Here is a 16,978-nt window from a genome sequence, read left to right on the forward strand (position 1 = left end):
GCAGGCTCAGTAGTTGTGGCTCATGGGCTCTAGAGCACAGGATCAGTAGTTGTGGCGCACGGGCTTCGTTGCTCTGCGGCATGTGGGATCCTCCAGGACCAGGGCTTGAACCCGTGTCCCCTGCATTGGCAGGTGGATTGTTAACCACTGCGCCACCAGGGAAGCCTCCACGTTCAATGTTTTTACTAACAACTCCACTAATTCTGATCATTGGTACATTTTCTCCATTCCTTTGTCCTACAACTTTTTCTACTCCTCTAATCCAGGAGTTAACTCGCTAAATTTCGACCTGCCTCTGCTATTGGCCAGTTAGCTGCCTTTGTTCTTTCTTGAATTGCCCCCCTGCCAATCAGCAGAAGATACAGACCTTTTGGAGCCAGGGAACTTGCACAGAAAGGCCCTTGGGGAGGCGCACACGTCTCAGCATAAACAAATGATCTCTTGTTCTCCAAAGCTCTTGAGACACAAGGAGGAAAAATAATACGCTCTTCTACTATCATTGTCCTATGATACCTACAATACTTTCTAGGTCCAAATGGCAGGTGGATTGTTAACCACTGCGCCACCAGGGAAGCCTCCACGTTCAATGTTTTTACTAACAACTCCGCTAATTCTGATCATTGGTACATTTTCTCCATTCCTTTGTCCTACAACTTTTTCTACCCCTCTAATCCAGGAGTTAACTCGCTAAATTTCGACCTGCCTCTGCTATTGGCCAGTTAGCTGCCTTTGTTCTTTCTTGAATTGCCCCCCTGCCAATCAGCAGAAGATACAGACCTTTTGGAGCCAGGGAACTTGCACAGAAAGGCCCTTGGGGAGGCGCACACGTCTCAGCACAAACAAATGACCTCTTGTTCTCCAAAGCTCTTGAGACACAAGGAGGAAAAATAATACGCTCTACAGGGATGTCTCCAGCTCTTTTGGTCAAGTTCAATCTTTTTTTTAAATAAATTTACTTATTTAATTTGTTTATTTTTGTCTGCGTTGGGTCTTCGTTGCTGCACGCGGGCTTTCTCTAGTTGCCACAAGCGGGGGCTACTCTTCCTTGCGGTGCGCAGGCTTCTTATTCCAGTGGCTTCTCTTGTTGTGAACACGGGCCCTAGGTCCACGGGCTTCAGTAGTTGTGGCACGCAGGCTCAGTAGTTGTGGCTCATGGGCTCTAGAGCACAGGATCAGTAGTTGTGGCGCACGGGCTTCGTTGCTCTGCGGCATGTGGGATCCTCCAGGACCAGGGCTTGAACCCGTGTCCCCTGCATTGGCAGGTGGATTGTTAACCACTGCGCCACCAGGGAAGCCTCCACGTTCAATGTTTTTACTAACAACTCCGCTAATTCTGATCATTGGTACATTTTCTCCATTCCTTTGTCCTACAACTTTTTCTACCCCTCTAATCCAGGAGTTAACTCGCTAAATTTCGACCTGCCTCTGCTATTGGCCAGTTAGCTGCCTTTGTTCTTTCTTGAATTGCCCCCCTGCCAATCAGCAGAAGATACAGACCTTTTGGAGCCAGGGAACTTGCACAGAAAGGCCCTTGGGGAGGCGCACACGTCTCAGCACAAACAAATGACCTCTTGTTCTCCAAAGCTCTTGAGACACAAGGAGGAAAAATAATACGCTCTTCTACTATCATTGTCCTATGATACCTACAATACTTTCTAGGTCCAAATACAGGCACTTTGCATTATAAGACAGCACAAGGAGTAGAAGGTAAGGGCGACAAGGATTCTTACAGAGGTCGCAAAATAAGATCCCTGCTGCTAAGAGAAAGAAAACTTTAAGAATCTTAAGAGCAACCCCCTTTCTTCCCCTCTCTCTTCTTCAGTTTTTTTCCCTTTCTTCCCCCTTCCCCAGACCTGCACCGTCCAACAGAAATATAACTAGAGCCACATATGTAATTTTAAATGTTCTAGTAGCCACACACAAAAAATAGAGGGAGGGATAAATTAGGAATTTGGGATTAAAAGATGCACACTTATTATAAAATAGATAAACAACAAGGACCTACTGTATAGCAGAGGGAACTATATTCAATATCTTATAATAACCTATAATGGAAAAGAATCTGAAAAAGAATAGCTATATACACATAACTGAATCACTGTCTTGTACACCTGAAACTAACACAACATTGTAAATCAACTATACTTCAATAAAAAAATTAAGCCACAAAAAAGAAACAGGTGGAATTAATTTTAATGTTTTATTTAATGCAAGAGACTCCGAATATTATCATTTCAACATGTAATCAATATGAAGTTGGAGAGGTTTTGCATTCTTTTTACCGTGCAAATTCTTTGAAACCTCGTGTACAATGCACACTTACAGACATCAGTTTCGTACTTGTTGCATTTCAAGCGCCGAACAACCACCACACTGGGCAGCAAGGCCCAGGAATTCCCCTCTGCCCACCCTGGCAGCAAGAACTGAAGATGGCGGGGCGGTAACCCTGCTATTGGTACTAAGAGAGGCAAAATCAGGAGGACGCGAGACTCTGTGATGCTGGGAAGTTGAAACCTCTCAGGCTGCTTCCCCCCTCCCCCCGCCCCCCGGACACCGCGAGGCAGCTCTGAAGGCTGCGCGCGAGGAACCGCCAGAACCGCGGGAAAGTGCTGGGCTGGGGATGCTGGGAGGACGGAGAGGGAGGTGGGGGGGAAGGGAGGAGGGGTGAGGGGCGGTGGAAGGCGCGGCGGGGACCCGCACGCATGCGTGCTCCGCGCGCTCACAAAGCCAGCCAGGCCGTCTAGCAGCCGGGCTCCAAGCCAATGTCTCGCCCGAACAAGTGGCCTTCCCTGGAGTTCTAGTCCCACCAGCCGGTCTCGGCTCTTCCCTGTCCGTCCACGGTTCTTCCTTACCATTTCCGTTTCTCCCCTCCACTGGTTCCGATCTCGCCCATAGTGTGTGTCCTCAAGCGCTGAACCGGCTCCTAAAATGTGTACTCGTGGTTTCCGCCTGGGAACCAACCTCTGTCGCCTGTGGCCCACCCTCCCCGGGCTCAGGTGGCTGCTGGGGCTGGGGCTGCTCCCGGGGCTTAAGGCCGCCCGCTGCGCGGCTTTTATCTTCCCGCGTTGGCTCCGGTCAACTTCTGCGAGGCAGACCGAGAGACTTCTACCTGCAAGGTGAGGACTAGAGGGAGGAAGTGAGATGTGAGGGGAGGCTTCGGGTTGCGGTATGGGGCACACCGGGGCCCACCAGTGCTGGGAGCTCTCAGACTCTGACCCGGAATGCCAGAGCCCCCTCTGTGGGTGTGTTTCAGGGTCTCAGTCGCTGAGCCTCGCACTTGGCGGATCCGGACCTCTCTCTCTTTTTTTTTTTTAAACATCTTTATTGGAGTATAATTGCTTTACAATGGTGTGTTAGTTTGTGCTTTACAACAAAGTGAATCCCACATCTCTTCCCTCTTGCGTCTCCCTCCCTCCCACCCTCCCTATCCCACCCCTCTAGGTGGTCACAAACCACCTAGCTGATCTCCCACTGCCAGGCGGCTGATCCTCTTTCCCTCCCTCTTGGCTCCTCCCCCTTCGTCTCTTCCTCTAACTCCCTCTCAGCTCCTCCTCCGCCCACCTCACAGCTCCTCCTTTTATGCTTTTCTGTCTGCTCCTTGCCCGCGGTCTCGGGCTTCTTCCTTTCCACTCCCTCTCGACTCCGCCCCCTCCCTTCCCCTCTTCCTTCTAGGCTCCACCCTCCCTCTCGGCCCCGCCCTCTTCGCTTATCTTGGTTCCTCTAGTTTCTGCTCCTGCTCTGTCCCGCCTACTCCCTCTCAGCCACTCCCCCTCCCCTCGGTTCCTACCTCTCCCCCCTTCCAATTGGCTGCTCCTCCACCTCTCTCTTAACTCCTCCTCCATCATAACTCCTCCCCTCCCCCCTGCCGCTCGAAGGTTCCTTCCTCTCCTACTCCGTGTCCTCTCCTTCTCTCCTACTTCGCCTCCCTACTGTCCCCCTTATACTGAATATAATCTGCCTTTCAAGATTCACACACTCACTAGGTCTTCCTTAGATATAGTCCCACCATGTTTCTGTCACCCCTCGCTCCTGTGGTCACACACTTTTACCTCCTTAATTCTTGTTAATTCACGTTGGTTTCTCCTGGGCCCTCTCCGCAAACAGCAAGATAATATTGTTTACCTCTCAGACTTGTGAGAATAAAATGAGACAACGTATGAAAAGCACTGACAAAAACACCTGGCACCTGGTAAGCCTTAAATAAATGGTAACTATTATAATTATGAGTTTTCTCTAGCCAGAGATTTCTGGCACGATTCCTCTTCTGCATGTCCACCAAACCCCAATAATTTTTTGACTCCCTTCCTTGTCAGTCTTGTTTTTGTAACTGTAAACTCACTCTAAAAAATCTTGGGGGGGGGGGCTTCCCTGGTGGCGCCTGCCTGTGCAGGGGACATGGGTTCGTGCCCCGGTCTGGGAGGATCCCACATGCCGCAGAGAGGCTGGGCCCGTGAGCCATGGCCGCTGATCCTGCACGTCCGGAGCCTGTGCTCCGCAATGGGAGAGGCCACAACGGAGAGAGGCCCGCGTACCGAAAAAAAAAAAATTTTTTTTGCAAGTAATCAATTCAAAAACTACTAATGAATAGTAAGACTTATTTTCTGACCTCAGGTTGCCCAGTCGAGTGTGTGGGGTAATGTTCTCTTAGAAGGAACCACACAGGCATTACAGAGTTGAGAACAGTGCGAGGTGTGGTTTGACTATAGACTTATTCAAGTTGAAAGTTGGGGTTTTTAGAGGCCAGTTCTAGGTGCAGCAAACTTGCTCTTAATCCTGGATCTTGCCTTTTCCTGTGAGAAGTATAGATGGTGGTGTTTTGAGCCATCATCTTGTGAAACACGTGTAACTAAGAAATAGCATTTAAAAATTACTTTACACCTGCCTTTTCTCTGACTGGTAATACCTAGTCCTGGCTCTTTATTTCAGCAGGCTTCCTAGCAAAGAAATATAATCTTTAACGAATTTCTTTCTTTTCTTTCTTCCTTCCTTCGTTGGGTCTTCGTTGCTGCACGCAGGCTTTCTCTAGTTACAGCAAGCGGGGTCTGCTCTTCCTTGTGGTGCACGGGCTTCTCATTGTGGTGGCTTCTCTTTGTTGCGGAGCATGGGCTCTAGGTGCGTGGGCTCAGTAGTTGTGGCACATGGGCTTAGTTCCTCCACAACATGTGGGATCTTCCTGGGCCAGGGCTAGAACCCGTGTCCCCTGCATTGGCAAGCGGATTCTTAACCACTGTGCCACCAGGGAAGTCCCAAGTTGAACATTTAAAAAATTGATTTGTGGAAACCCTTAAATAAGGAAACTACTTCCTTGTCTGTGGCATCCTTTTTCCAAGTTTGTCAGTTGTCTTTGGTTTTGCTTATTGTTTTTTTTTTCTTTTGTCATTTAGAAAAATTGGCTTTTATTCTATTTGTCAAATTTTTTATGACTTCTGAGTTTTGTGCCCTGTTTGAGAGGTCTTTACGATACCAGCCAAGATTATAAAATAATTCTCCTATGGTTTCTTATATTCTATGGTTTTAATTTTAACATTTAAATAAGATTAACATTTTCTGGTGTAATATATGAGAGGAGCCCTCTTAATTTTTTTTTCAGATTGGTGACCAGTTGTCTTAACACCATTTATTGATTAATCTATCTTTTTTCCACTTGATTTGAGAAACTATCAAGGTTCTTATAAATATAGTAAGCTCCAAATATGCATTTTATTTATTTTTAAAAAAATTTATTTATTTATTTATATTTATTTTTGGCTGCATTGGGTCTTCGTTGCTGTGCGTGGACTTTCTCTAGCTGTGGCGAACAGGGGCTACTCTTCGTTGTGATGCACGGACTTCTCATTGCAGTGGCTTCTCTTGTTGCAGAGCATGGGCTCTAGGCACGCGGGCTTCAGTAGTTGTGACTCGCGGGCTCTAGAGTGTAGGCTCAGTAGTTGTGGTGCACGGGCTTAGTTGCTCCGTGGCACGTGGGATCTTCCCGGACCAGGGCTCGAACCCGTGTCTCCTGCAGTGGCAGGCAGATTCTTAACCACTGTGCCACCAGGGAAGTCCCACATTTTAAAATATAGTTGAAATCTTATGTACTTTGTCAGTTTGGGGACTCTAGATGAGAACTATTATCTTTAGTTATCTGCTGTCCTTTAGAAACCTTTGCCTATTCACCTTTATAAAACTATAACTCATATATGTTGCTATTGCTAAATTTCTGATTAGATTTCACTAAGTATAGATACAATTCTCTTGTTTACAGAGTTATAGTAAGGTTATTTACATGTGTTCCCAAGTGTGATAACTTTCCATGTCCTTGTCTTTAAAAAAGAAAAATCTAACCACATGGTATAGATGATAGCAGATGTTCAGTCTTTTAGAAAGCAGCATATGAAATTTTGAAAAAGAATGATGGATTACCCAAGTTCTGCTGTTTTAGTGATTTAAAAAATCCTGTCTGGTAAATTATCAAGAGCACAGCTGAGATCCAGGGAAGTAAGCAAAAACGTCCTATGAAGAGCCAGAAGAGATGTTATAATGTTCATGAACTAACTTCATGCTCTCAGATAGTCTTGGCCTTGCTGTGCAGCATGTGGGACCTTAGTTCTCTGACCAGGGATGGAACTGAGGGCTCCAGCAGTGAGAGCACTGAGTCCTAACCACTGGAGCACCAGGGAATTCCCTCCATTTAAAGTTATTATAGGACTTCCCTGGTGTCGCAGTGGTTAAGAATCCGCCTGCCAATGCAGGGGATATGGGTTCGAGCCCTGGTCCAGGAAGATCCCACAGGCCGTGGAGCAACTAAGCCCGTGCGCCACAACTACTGAGCCTGTGCTCTAGAGCCCACGAGCCACAACTTCTGAGCCAACGTGCCACAACTACTGAAGCCCGCACGCCTAGAGCCCATGCTTTGCAACAAGAGAAGCCACTGCAATGAGAAGCCTGCACACCGCAATGAAGAGTAGCCCCCGCTCACTGCAACTAGAGAAAGCCCACGCACAGCAACGAAGACCCAACACAGCCAAAAATAAAACATAAATAAATAAATAAATTTTTAAAAGTTATAAAATATTGGTTATACTCCCTGTGCTGTATGGTATATCCTTGCAGCGTATTTCCTTTATACACAGTAGTTTGTATCTCTGAATTCCCTACCCCTATCTTGCCCTTCCCCACTTTCCTCTCCCCAGTGGTAACCACTAGTTTGTTCTCTATATCTGTTTTGTTATATTCATTCATCTTATTTTTTAGAATCCACATATAAGTGATATCATACAGTATTTGTGTTTTTCTGTCTAACTTATTTTACGAAGCGTAATACCCTTTAGGTCCATCCATGGTGTTGCAAATGGCAAAATTTCATTCTTTTTTATGGCCTTTTTCACATAGTTTTAACAAATCTGATCATTTATTACACAAATTGAGGGCTTACCCTATAGCAGATTAGGGGGAAAAAAGGAAGGGAGAAAAGGCATAATGACAGCTGACAGCCAAAATGAAAGAGAAACTCTTTACAAAAAGAAAGGAAACTCTTTACAAACAAGTTTATGTTCTTTGGTAGGGGTGGAGGGGTGTGGGTAGCAGGGGTGTAAATAGTTATCTCTTGCCATTCAGTTTTGGGGCAAATAGCTGTTCTCATCTCATTTGATACTGGAGATGTCACAGAGTCAAAGCAGGTGCAATGATTGATGCTCAAAATGACCCTGAGTCATCAAGGAAGGTTAAATTGTGATCATAATGTTTTGTTTAAGGTAGGAAAGAGTGAAGTGTGTGTTAGAATAATTCTTATAAAAATGGTTACAATAATGCAAGAAACGCGCTTATGCAGGTAGCTTTAATTATTTCAAGTTCTTAACTTGAATTCCACGGACGCTAGGGGCCCTGTGAAGCCTCTTAAAGCTGAACAGGGAATTTGGTGAATATGTGTGCTTTTCTGGGGCGAGGAGCCATAGCTTTCATCCTATTCTCAAAGGGTTCTATAATTAAAAAAGGTTAAGAATGGCTGCGGTATCTGAAAAATTTATGTATTCAAAGACCCTGATGATGCCAGATAAATGAAATGTTATGAATTTATAGCTATACTGTTTTAAAAATTTATAACTGTACTGGGTTATAAATTTGTAACACTGTGCTAAGTTATAAATTTATAACTATACAGTTATAAATTGATGGGAGCAATAGACCCAATTACCTTTCACTTACTTCATTATGTATTTTGCAAGTGCTACCTTATATTACTTTGTATTAGTAATGATTTTTTTTTTCCCTTCTTGTAGTCATCAGTAGCACTATTTGTAAATAGACTGGACTCAGTGGAATCTGTGCTACCTTATGAGTATAATATGTAAGTTGTTAAGTATTATAATTATATCCAATATAATTGATATAATTGTGATTAATTTATATCATAATTGATATAATTGTGTTAAAATGTGCCTTAAGTTTTTAAAGTTAGTGAACGAAAGCCCTGAATATATTAAGAAATGTAGTGGTAATTTTATAATAAACGTAACAGAAAAAATGATTAGAATAGAGAGCTTTCAATGTGAGACAAGTGCTTAAAAAATTAGGAAGTTGCCATACTTGATTTTTCTTTCTAAGAAAGGAAAATTATAAATTTACTACACTTTGAACTTGAAAAAATATCTTTGCAGAGTTGTATCTTATTTCTAAAATATCAAATACTAAGGTAGGTTTTTTTTTTTTTGTGGTATGCGGGCCTTCCCCTGTTGTGGCCTCTCCCGTTGCGGAGCACAGGCTCCGGACGCGCAGGCTCCGGACGCGCAGGCTCAGCGGCCACGGCTCACGGGCCCAGCCGCTCCGCGGCACGTGGGATCCTCCCATACCGGGGCGCGAACCCGGTTCCCCTGCATCGGCAGGCGGACGCGCAACCACTGCGCCACCAGGGAAGCCCCTAAGGTAGGTTTATACTGAGATTGTTAATGGATGAAGGTGCTTAGTTTAGTAGTGAGTAGTTATTATAAGATTCAGTATGATCATTCATTTGAGAATAACAACAAATGATGTACTTCTTAGAAAAAAATGATTGTAGTTCCCTTTGGTATTACTTTATTTCTACTAATTAAGCAGAAATAAAATCAGGTCTGATTTTCATTAAAATACCAGGTGAAAATGTAGGGTGTTAGTATGAGAATTTAAGATATTACAGAGGCCTACCATTTATTTTATCTTCTACTTAAGCCATTTTACATTCAAATTTACTTAAAGGTAATTGTAATTCTTCTCACCTAGTAACTATTTGATTTGTGAGTATGTGGGAATGTGTTTGGGGGTGTTTGTTTTTTAATTCCCCTTTGATCAGAACTGATAATTACAGTTTCTAAATGTCCCAGGTTAGAATCAGTACAGACTTTAAGCCATTGTTTCCTTATTTGTGCTTATGTGTAATTTGAAGTTTAATCCTAAAAATAGTGTTGTTTTCTTTTTGATTGTGATTACCTGCGTTACAAAAGTCAACAGCAGTACCATGAGAATTTTAAATAATGAATTCATAATTATCAGAGGTTAAACAGTTTAAAGAGGAACATATAATGAGGTCTATAAATCATAAATAGAAAGATTCTGGGTCATATTTTTAGAAAAATCTACCAGTAAAAGTGGAGAGGCTAGATAAATTATAAGGACTGATTTCTTTGCTGATTTTTTTTTTTTTTTACCTTACTTGAACCTCTCTTTTTTTTTTTTTTTTTGACTTCTGTCAAGACTCTGGAAAGAAGAGCCTTTCTGAAAATCTTGGACAAGTACTATTTGGAGAACGAATAACATCATCTCCTTATGAGGTTATTCAGTTGATCTTATTTTAAATCTTATTTTAAAATGAATCTTCTCAAAACTGACTACATATACAGCCATCCCTCGGTATCCATGGGGGATTGGTTCCAGGACTCACTGCAGATACCAAAATCCACATATGCTCAAGCCCATAGTCAGCTGTCCACATAGGCAGGTTCCGCATCTGCAGATTCAACCAACCACGGATCGTGTATTAAATTTTACGTTTGCCATCCACGGTTGGTTAAATCTGTGGATGTGGAACCCACGGAATCAGAGTGCCCACTGTATATTTATTGAAAAAATCTGCATGTAAGTGAACCCGGGTAGTTCAAACTTGTGTCGTTCAAGGGTCAACCGTGGTTGCACCAGAGTCTTTGCTTTAAAAGGAGGTAAAGAAAAAGGAAAGGAGGTAGAATCTGGCATTGCCAGAAGAATACATTAATACAGTTGGCCCTCCAAATCCAAGGGTTCCGCATCTGAAGATTCAACCAACCTGGAATCGAAAATATTCGGGGAATAAAATTCCAGAAAGTTCCCAAAAGCAAAACTAGAATTTACATAGCATTTACATTGTGTATTAAGTATTATAAGTAATGTAGAGATGGTTTGAAGTACAGCTGACCCTTGAACAGCACAGGTTTGAATTGCGTGGGTCTACTTATACCCCGATTTTTTTCAATATATGATCTGTGGTTGGCTGAATCCCTGGATGTGGAACCTGATTCAGAGGAACCATCTATGTAGAGGGCCAACTATAAGTTACAGGTAGATTTTCAACATCAGGGAGGGTTGGCCCCCTAACCTCTGCATTGTTCAAGGGTCAACTGTATAGGGGAGGATGTATCTACACACATATATGCATATACTCCACCATTTTATATGAGGGACTTGAGCAATGGTGGATTTTGGTATCTGTGGATTTTGATATCCTTGGGAGTTCTAGAACCAATCCTCCACTGATACTGAGGGATGACTCTATATGCTCTTTAAGCTATCTGCAGTAGTTGGTGGTTCCACACAAAGGTTTTGCCTTTCAAGTTTTATTTTTGCTTCATAAAGAAAAAATGTTTAATTTTTTGTTCTTGTATATTTTGGGTAGGGTGATATAAGTAGATGTAATTGGACTCTCAGTGTCTATTGATATTGCCCTTGATATCTTAATAGATATGGGGATAGAGTAAGGATGTATTCAAGAGCAGTCACGGTTATGAAGGCACTAACTTTTTTCTTCTTTTTTCTCAACTTCATTGAAGTATAACTGAAGTACAATAAACTACACATACTGAAAGTGTATAATTTGATCAGTTTTAATATATGTGAAACCATCAGACGTTAGCTTGTTTTACAACTTTTTATTTTGAAATAATTACAGATTCACAGGAAGCTACAAAAAAATGAACAGGGAGGTCTTGTGTACCCTATACCCAGGTTTGCCCAATTGTAACATCTTGCATGACTATAGTACAATAGCAAAACCAGGGAATTGATGTTGGACAATGCACAGACCTTTTTCAGATTTCACTAGTTTTACATGTGCTCTTGTGTGTGTGTGTGTGTGTGTGTGTGTTTATGTGTGTGTGAGATGCAGATTCGTGTACACACCAGCACAGTCAATACACAGCATAGTTCCATCAGCACAAGGCTCCCTTATGCTGCCCATTTTCTATTCTTTTTCTATTTAGTGTTCAGAATTCTTTGTATATTCTATCAATAGTTATGATTCCTTTATTGCAACAGTAGTTTGCAAATAGTTTCTCCCAGTCTGTGGCTTGTGTTTTTGTCTTCTTTATAGGGTCTTTCACAAAGCAAATGTTTTAAATTTTATGTGGTCCAGTAATCAAGTTTTCTTTTTATGCATCATGCTTCTGGTGTCAAGTCTAAGAAGGCTTTGCATAGCCTTAGGTCCTAAAGACTTTCTTCTAAAAGTTTTATAATTTGACTTAATATATTTAAGTCTGATCCATTTCGAGTTATTTTTTGTATAAGGTGTGAGGTCTGGGTTGAAATTCTTTTTTTTTTTTTGCCTGTAGGTGTGCAGTTGCTTCAGTACCATTTGCTGGAAAGACCTTTTCAGCAATTTCACTTCTTCCTCCACTTACTTGCTTTTGCACCTTTGTGAAAAAATCACTTGGGCCTACTTGTGTAGGTCTATTTCTGGGTTCTCTGTTGATGTGTTCCATTGGTCTGTGTGGCAGGCATTTGCTTTTCGATGATTAAAGTTGCACACAATTCCCCTGTGGAGTACCATTGTCCTAAGAGAAAAGTGTGCCTTTTCAAGAAATGCTATCCTTTGGACGGAAGAAACATGACACTTTAGTTCAGTCGCCAGTAGGAATTTTAGGGTTAATATTTGTATGATTTCAGGATATGAAGTGTTAAATTTTCATTGTTTATTCTTGCTTATTGTTTTCTGATGAACCACATTGGCACTTCATCTTGATAATCTCCTGTAGCTAGACTTTGTAAACAAGAGGTTTCATATTAAAAGTATCAAATATTTTATTGTCACTTTTTTTGGTAACAGCTTTATTGAGAGATCATTCACATACCAAATAATTCACCCACTCATAAGTGTCCAATTCAATGCTTTATAGTATACTCATGGAGTTGTGTAACCATCACTATAACCAATTTTATTATCAGTTTTAAGTGAAGGGTTGTAGATCAGGGTAGTTTTTAGAAAGCTACAGTGGATTTTATTTATTTATTTATTGGCTGCACCGTGAGGCTTGCGGGATCTTAGTTCCTCAACCAGGGATAGAACCTGCGTCCCCTGCAGTGGAAGCATGAAGTACTAACCACTGGACTGCCAGGGAATTCCCGCTACAATGGATTTTTAAATTTTTATTTATTTATTTATTTTTTTTGTGGTACACGGGCCTCTCACTGTTGTGGCCTCTCCCGTTGCGGAGCACAGGCTCCGGATGCGCAGGCTCAGCGGCCATGGCTCAGGGGCCCACGCGCTCTGCGGCATGTGGGATCTTCCCGGACCGGGGCACGAACCCGTGTCCCCTGCATTGGCAGGCGGATTCTCAACCACTGCGCCACCAGGGAAGCCCGCTGCTACAATGGATTTTATACCCCACCTTTTATAATACTGAAGAAGGCAAATTCTTTTTTTTTTTTTTTTTTTTGTGGTATGCGGGCCTCTCACTGTCGTGGCCTCTCCCGTCGCGGAGCACAGGCTCCGGACGCGCAGGCTCAGCGGCCATGGCTCACAGGCCCAGCCGCTCCGCGGCATGTGGGATCCTCCCAGACCGGGGCGCGAACCCGATTCCCCTGCATCGGCAGGTGGACGCGCAACCACTGCGCCACCAGGGAAGCCCAAGAAGGCAAATTCTTCTGTTTAGTGGTGAAAGCAGTGTATGTGTCTGTGTGTCTACTGTAATCATTTTAGGTATGAACTGAAATGTAGAGGAGATAGTGCTGAGAATGATGGCATACTGAAGTCTCTGAAGAAAAGTTTTACTTGTAAGATAAAGTGCTTGTTTTGTGACATTTGATTTATACAATTTAGTCAAATCTCTTAATATTTTAAATTTTCTTTTGTAATAGTTTTCTTTTAATGAGACAGAAACGTGTAAAGGTTTGTGTAAAATCTTATGATACAGCAAATGAAAATCAAAAGAAAAAGCTGTCCTTCTTTGTCTCTTGTAATAGTCTTTATTTTAAAGTCTATTTTGTCTGATGTGAGAATCGCTACTCCAGCTTTCTTTTGATTTCCATTTGCATGGAATATCTTTTTCCATCCCCTCACTTTCAGTCTGTATGTGTCCCTAGGTCTGAAGTGGGTCTCTTGTAGACAGCATATAGATGGGTCTTGTTTTTGTATCCATTCAGCCAGTCTGTGTCTTTTGGTGGGAGCATTTAATCCATTTACATTTAAGGTAATTATCGATATGTATGGTCCTATTACCATTTACTGAATTGTTTCAGGTTGTTCTTGTAGGTCTTTTCCTCCTCTTGTGTTTCTTGCCTAGAGAAGTTCCTTTAGCATTTGTTGTAAAGCTGGTTTGGTGGTGCTGAACTCTCTCAGCTTTTGCTTGTCTGTAAAGGTTTTAATTTCTCCATCAAATCTGAATGAGATCCTTGCTGGGTAGAGTAATCTTGGTTGTAGGGTTTTTTTCCTTCATCACTTTAAATATGTCCTGCCACTCCCTTCTGGCTTGGAGAGTTTCTGCTGAAAGATCAGATGTTAACCTTATGGGGATTCCTTTGTGTGTTATTTGTTGTTTTTCCCTTGCTGCTTTTAATATGTTTTCTTTGTATTTAATTTTTGACAGTTTGATTATTATGTGTCTTGGCGTGTTTATCCTTGGGTTTATCCTGTATGGGACTCTCTGTGCTTCCTGGACTTGATTGACTATTTCCTTTCCTATATTAGGGAAGTTTTCAACTATAATCTCTTCAAATATTTTCTCAGTCCCTTTCTTTTTCTCTTCTTCTTCTGGGACCCCTATAATTCGAATGTTGGTGCATTTAATGTTGTCCCAGAGGTCTCTGAGACTGTCCTCAGTTCTTTTCATTCTTTTTTCTTTATTCTGCTCTGAGAATTTTAAATTTCATTTATTGGTTGTTCATCATTGTTTGTTTGCTCTTTAGTTCTTCTAGGTCCTTGTTAAAAGATTCCTGCATTTTCTCCATTCTGTTTCCAAGATTTTGGATCATCGTTACTATCATTACTCTGAATTCTTTTTCAGGTAGGCTGCCTATTTCCTCTTCATTTGTTTGGTCTGGTGGTTTGGTCTTACTCGTTCATCTGCTGTGTGTTTCTCTGTCTTCTCACTTTGCTTAACTTACTGTGTTTGGGGTCTCCTTTTCACAGGCTGCAGATTCATAGTTCCTGTTGTTTTGGGTGTCTGCCCCCAGTGGCTAAGGTTGGTTCAGTGGGTAGTGTAGGCTTCCTGGTGGAGGGGACTGGTGCCTGTGTTCTGGAGGATGAGGCTGGATCTTGTCTTTCTGGTGGGCAGGACCGCATCTGGTAGTGTGTTTTGGGGTGTCTGTGACCTAATTATGATTTTAGGCAGTCTCTCTGCTAATGGGTGGGGTTGTGTTCCTGTCTTGCTAGTTGTTTGGCATAGGGTGTCCAGCACTGTAGTTTGCTGGTTGTTGAGTGGAGCTGGGTCTTAGCGTTGTAATGGAGATCTCTGGGAGAGCCTTTGCCATTTAATATTACGTGGAACTGGGAGGTCTTTGGTGGACCAATGTCCTGAACTCGGCTCTCCCACCTCAGAGGCATAGGCCTGACACCCGACCGGAGCACCAAGACCCTGTCAGTGACACGGCCAGTATGTGGGGAGTTTCTTGCGTTTTGGGAAGTCTGAGGTCTTCTGCCAGCGTTCAGTAGGTGTTCTGTAGGAGTTGTTCCACATGTAGATGTATTTCTGATGTATTTGTGGGGAGGAAGGCGATCTCCATGTCTCACTCCTCCACCATCTTGAAGGTCTCCAGGAAACACAAGCTTTAAATGACACATTAAACAGCGTGGACTTCATTGATATTTATAGGACATTCCATCCAAAAACAACAGAATACACTTTCTTCTCAAGTGTTCATGGAACATTCTCCAGAATAGATCATATCTTGGGACACAAATCAAGCCTTGTTAAGTTTAAGAAAACTGAAATCATATCAAATATCTTTTCTGATCACAACACTATGAGACTAGATATCAATTACAGGAAAAAAAAACTGTAAAAAATACAAACACATGGAGGCTAAACAATACACTACTAAATAAGCAAGAGGTCACTGAAGAAATCAAAGAGGAAATAAAAAAATACCTGGAAACAAATGACAATGAAAACACAATGACCCAAAACCTATGGGATGCAGCAAAAGCAGTTCTAAGAGGGAAGTTTATAGCAATAAAATCCTACCTCAAGAAACAAGAAACATCTCAAATAAACAGCGTCATCTTACACGTAAAGCAATTAGAGAAAGAAGAACAAAAAACCCCCCAAAGTTAGCGGAAGGAAAGAAATCATAAAGCACAGATCAGAAATAAATGAAAACAGAAATGAAGGAAACAATAGCAAATATCATTAAAACTAAAAGCTGGTTCTTTGAGAAGATAAATAAAATTGATAAACTATTACCCAGACTCATCAAGAAAAAAAGGGAGAAGACTCAAATCAATATAATTAGATATGAAAAAGGAGAAGTACAACTGACACTGCAGAAATACAAAGGATCATGAGAGATTAGTACAAGCAACTCTATGCCAGTAAAATGGACAACCTGGAAGAAATGGACAAATTCTTAGAAATGCACAACCTTCCGAGAATGAACCAGGAAGAAATAGAAAATATAAGCAGACCAATCACAAGCGCTGTGATTAAAAATCTTCCAACAAACAAAAGCCCAGGACCAGATGTCTTCAAAAGCGAATTCTATCAAACATTTAGAGAAGAGCTAACATCTAACCTTCTCAAACTCTTCCAAAATATAGCAGAGGGAGGAACACTCCGAAACTCATTCTAAGAGGCCACCATCACACTGATACCAAAACCAAACAAAGATGTCACAAAAAAGAAAACTATAGGCCAATATCACTGATGAACATAGATGCAAAAATCCTCAACAATAACCAGCAAACAGAATCCAACATCACATAAAAAGGATCATACAGCATGATCAAGTGGAGTTTATCCCAAGAATGCAAGGATTTTTGAATATAAGCAAATCAATCAATGTGATAGACCATATTCACAAACTGAAGGATAAAAACCATATGATCATCTCAATAGAAGCAGAAAAAGCTTTTGACAAAATTCAAAACCCATTTATGATAAAAACCCTCCAGAAAGTAGGCATAGAGGCAACTTACCTCAACATAATAAAGCCATATATGACAAACCCACAGCCAACATCATTCTCAATGGTGAAAACGTGAAACCATTTCCCCTAAGAACAGGAACAAGACAAGGTTGCCCACTCTCACCACTATTATTCAATGTTGATTTGGAAGTTTTAGCCACAGCAATCAGAGAAGAAAAAGAAATAAAAGGAATCCAAATTGGAAAAGAAGAAGTAAATCTGTCACTGTTTGCAGATGACATGATACTATACACAGGGAATCCTAAAGATGCTACCAGAAAACTACTAGAGCTAATCAATGAATTTGGTAAAGTAGCAGGATACAAAATTAATGCATAGAAATCTCTTGCATTCCTATACACTAATGGTGAAAAATCTGAAA

At 41.8% G+C, this 16,978-nt stretch overlaps 2 protein-coding genes across 2 annotated transcripts in view; one reads left to right on the top strand and one right to left on the bottom strand.

Moving 5' to 3' along the window:
- Positions 1-2,855, bottom strand: part of LOC102977413 (zinc finger protein 436-like) — a 21,766-nt gene extending 18,911 nt beyond the window's left edge. The window contains 1 exon segment of the mRNA XM_024128079.3: positions 2,324-2,855. Within this exon segment, the coding sequence (XP_023983847.3) occupies positions 2,324-2,855 (532 nt within the window).
- A 73-nt stretch (positions 2,856-2,928) lies between these two features.
- The window catches only part of LOC102992353 (transmembrane 9 superfamily member 2-like), a 102,068-nt gene continuing 88,018 nt past the window's right edge, over positions 2,929-16,978 (top strand). The window contains 6 exon segments of the mRNA XM_028482341.1: positions 2,929-2,932; positions 3,034-3,116; positions 8,259-8,325; positions 9,688-9,782; positions 13,333-13,372; positions 15,593-15,620. Of these exon segments, the coding sequence (XP_028338142.1) occupies positions 2,929-2,932; positions 3,034-3,116; positions 8,259-8,325; positions 9,688-9,782; positions 13,333-13,372; positions 15,593-15,620 (317 nt within the window).

This window comes from Physeter macrocephalus, chromosome 21, assembly GCF_002837175.3.
Source record: "Physeter macrocephalus isolate SW-GA chromosome 21, ASM283717v5, whole genome shotgun sequence".
Taxonomy (NCBI): Eukaryota; Metazoa; Chordata; class Mammalia; order Artiodactyla; family Physeteridae; genus Physeter; species Physeter macrocephalus.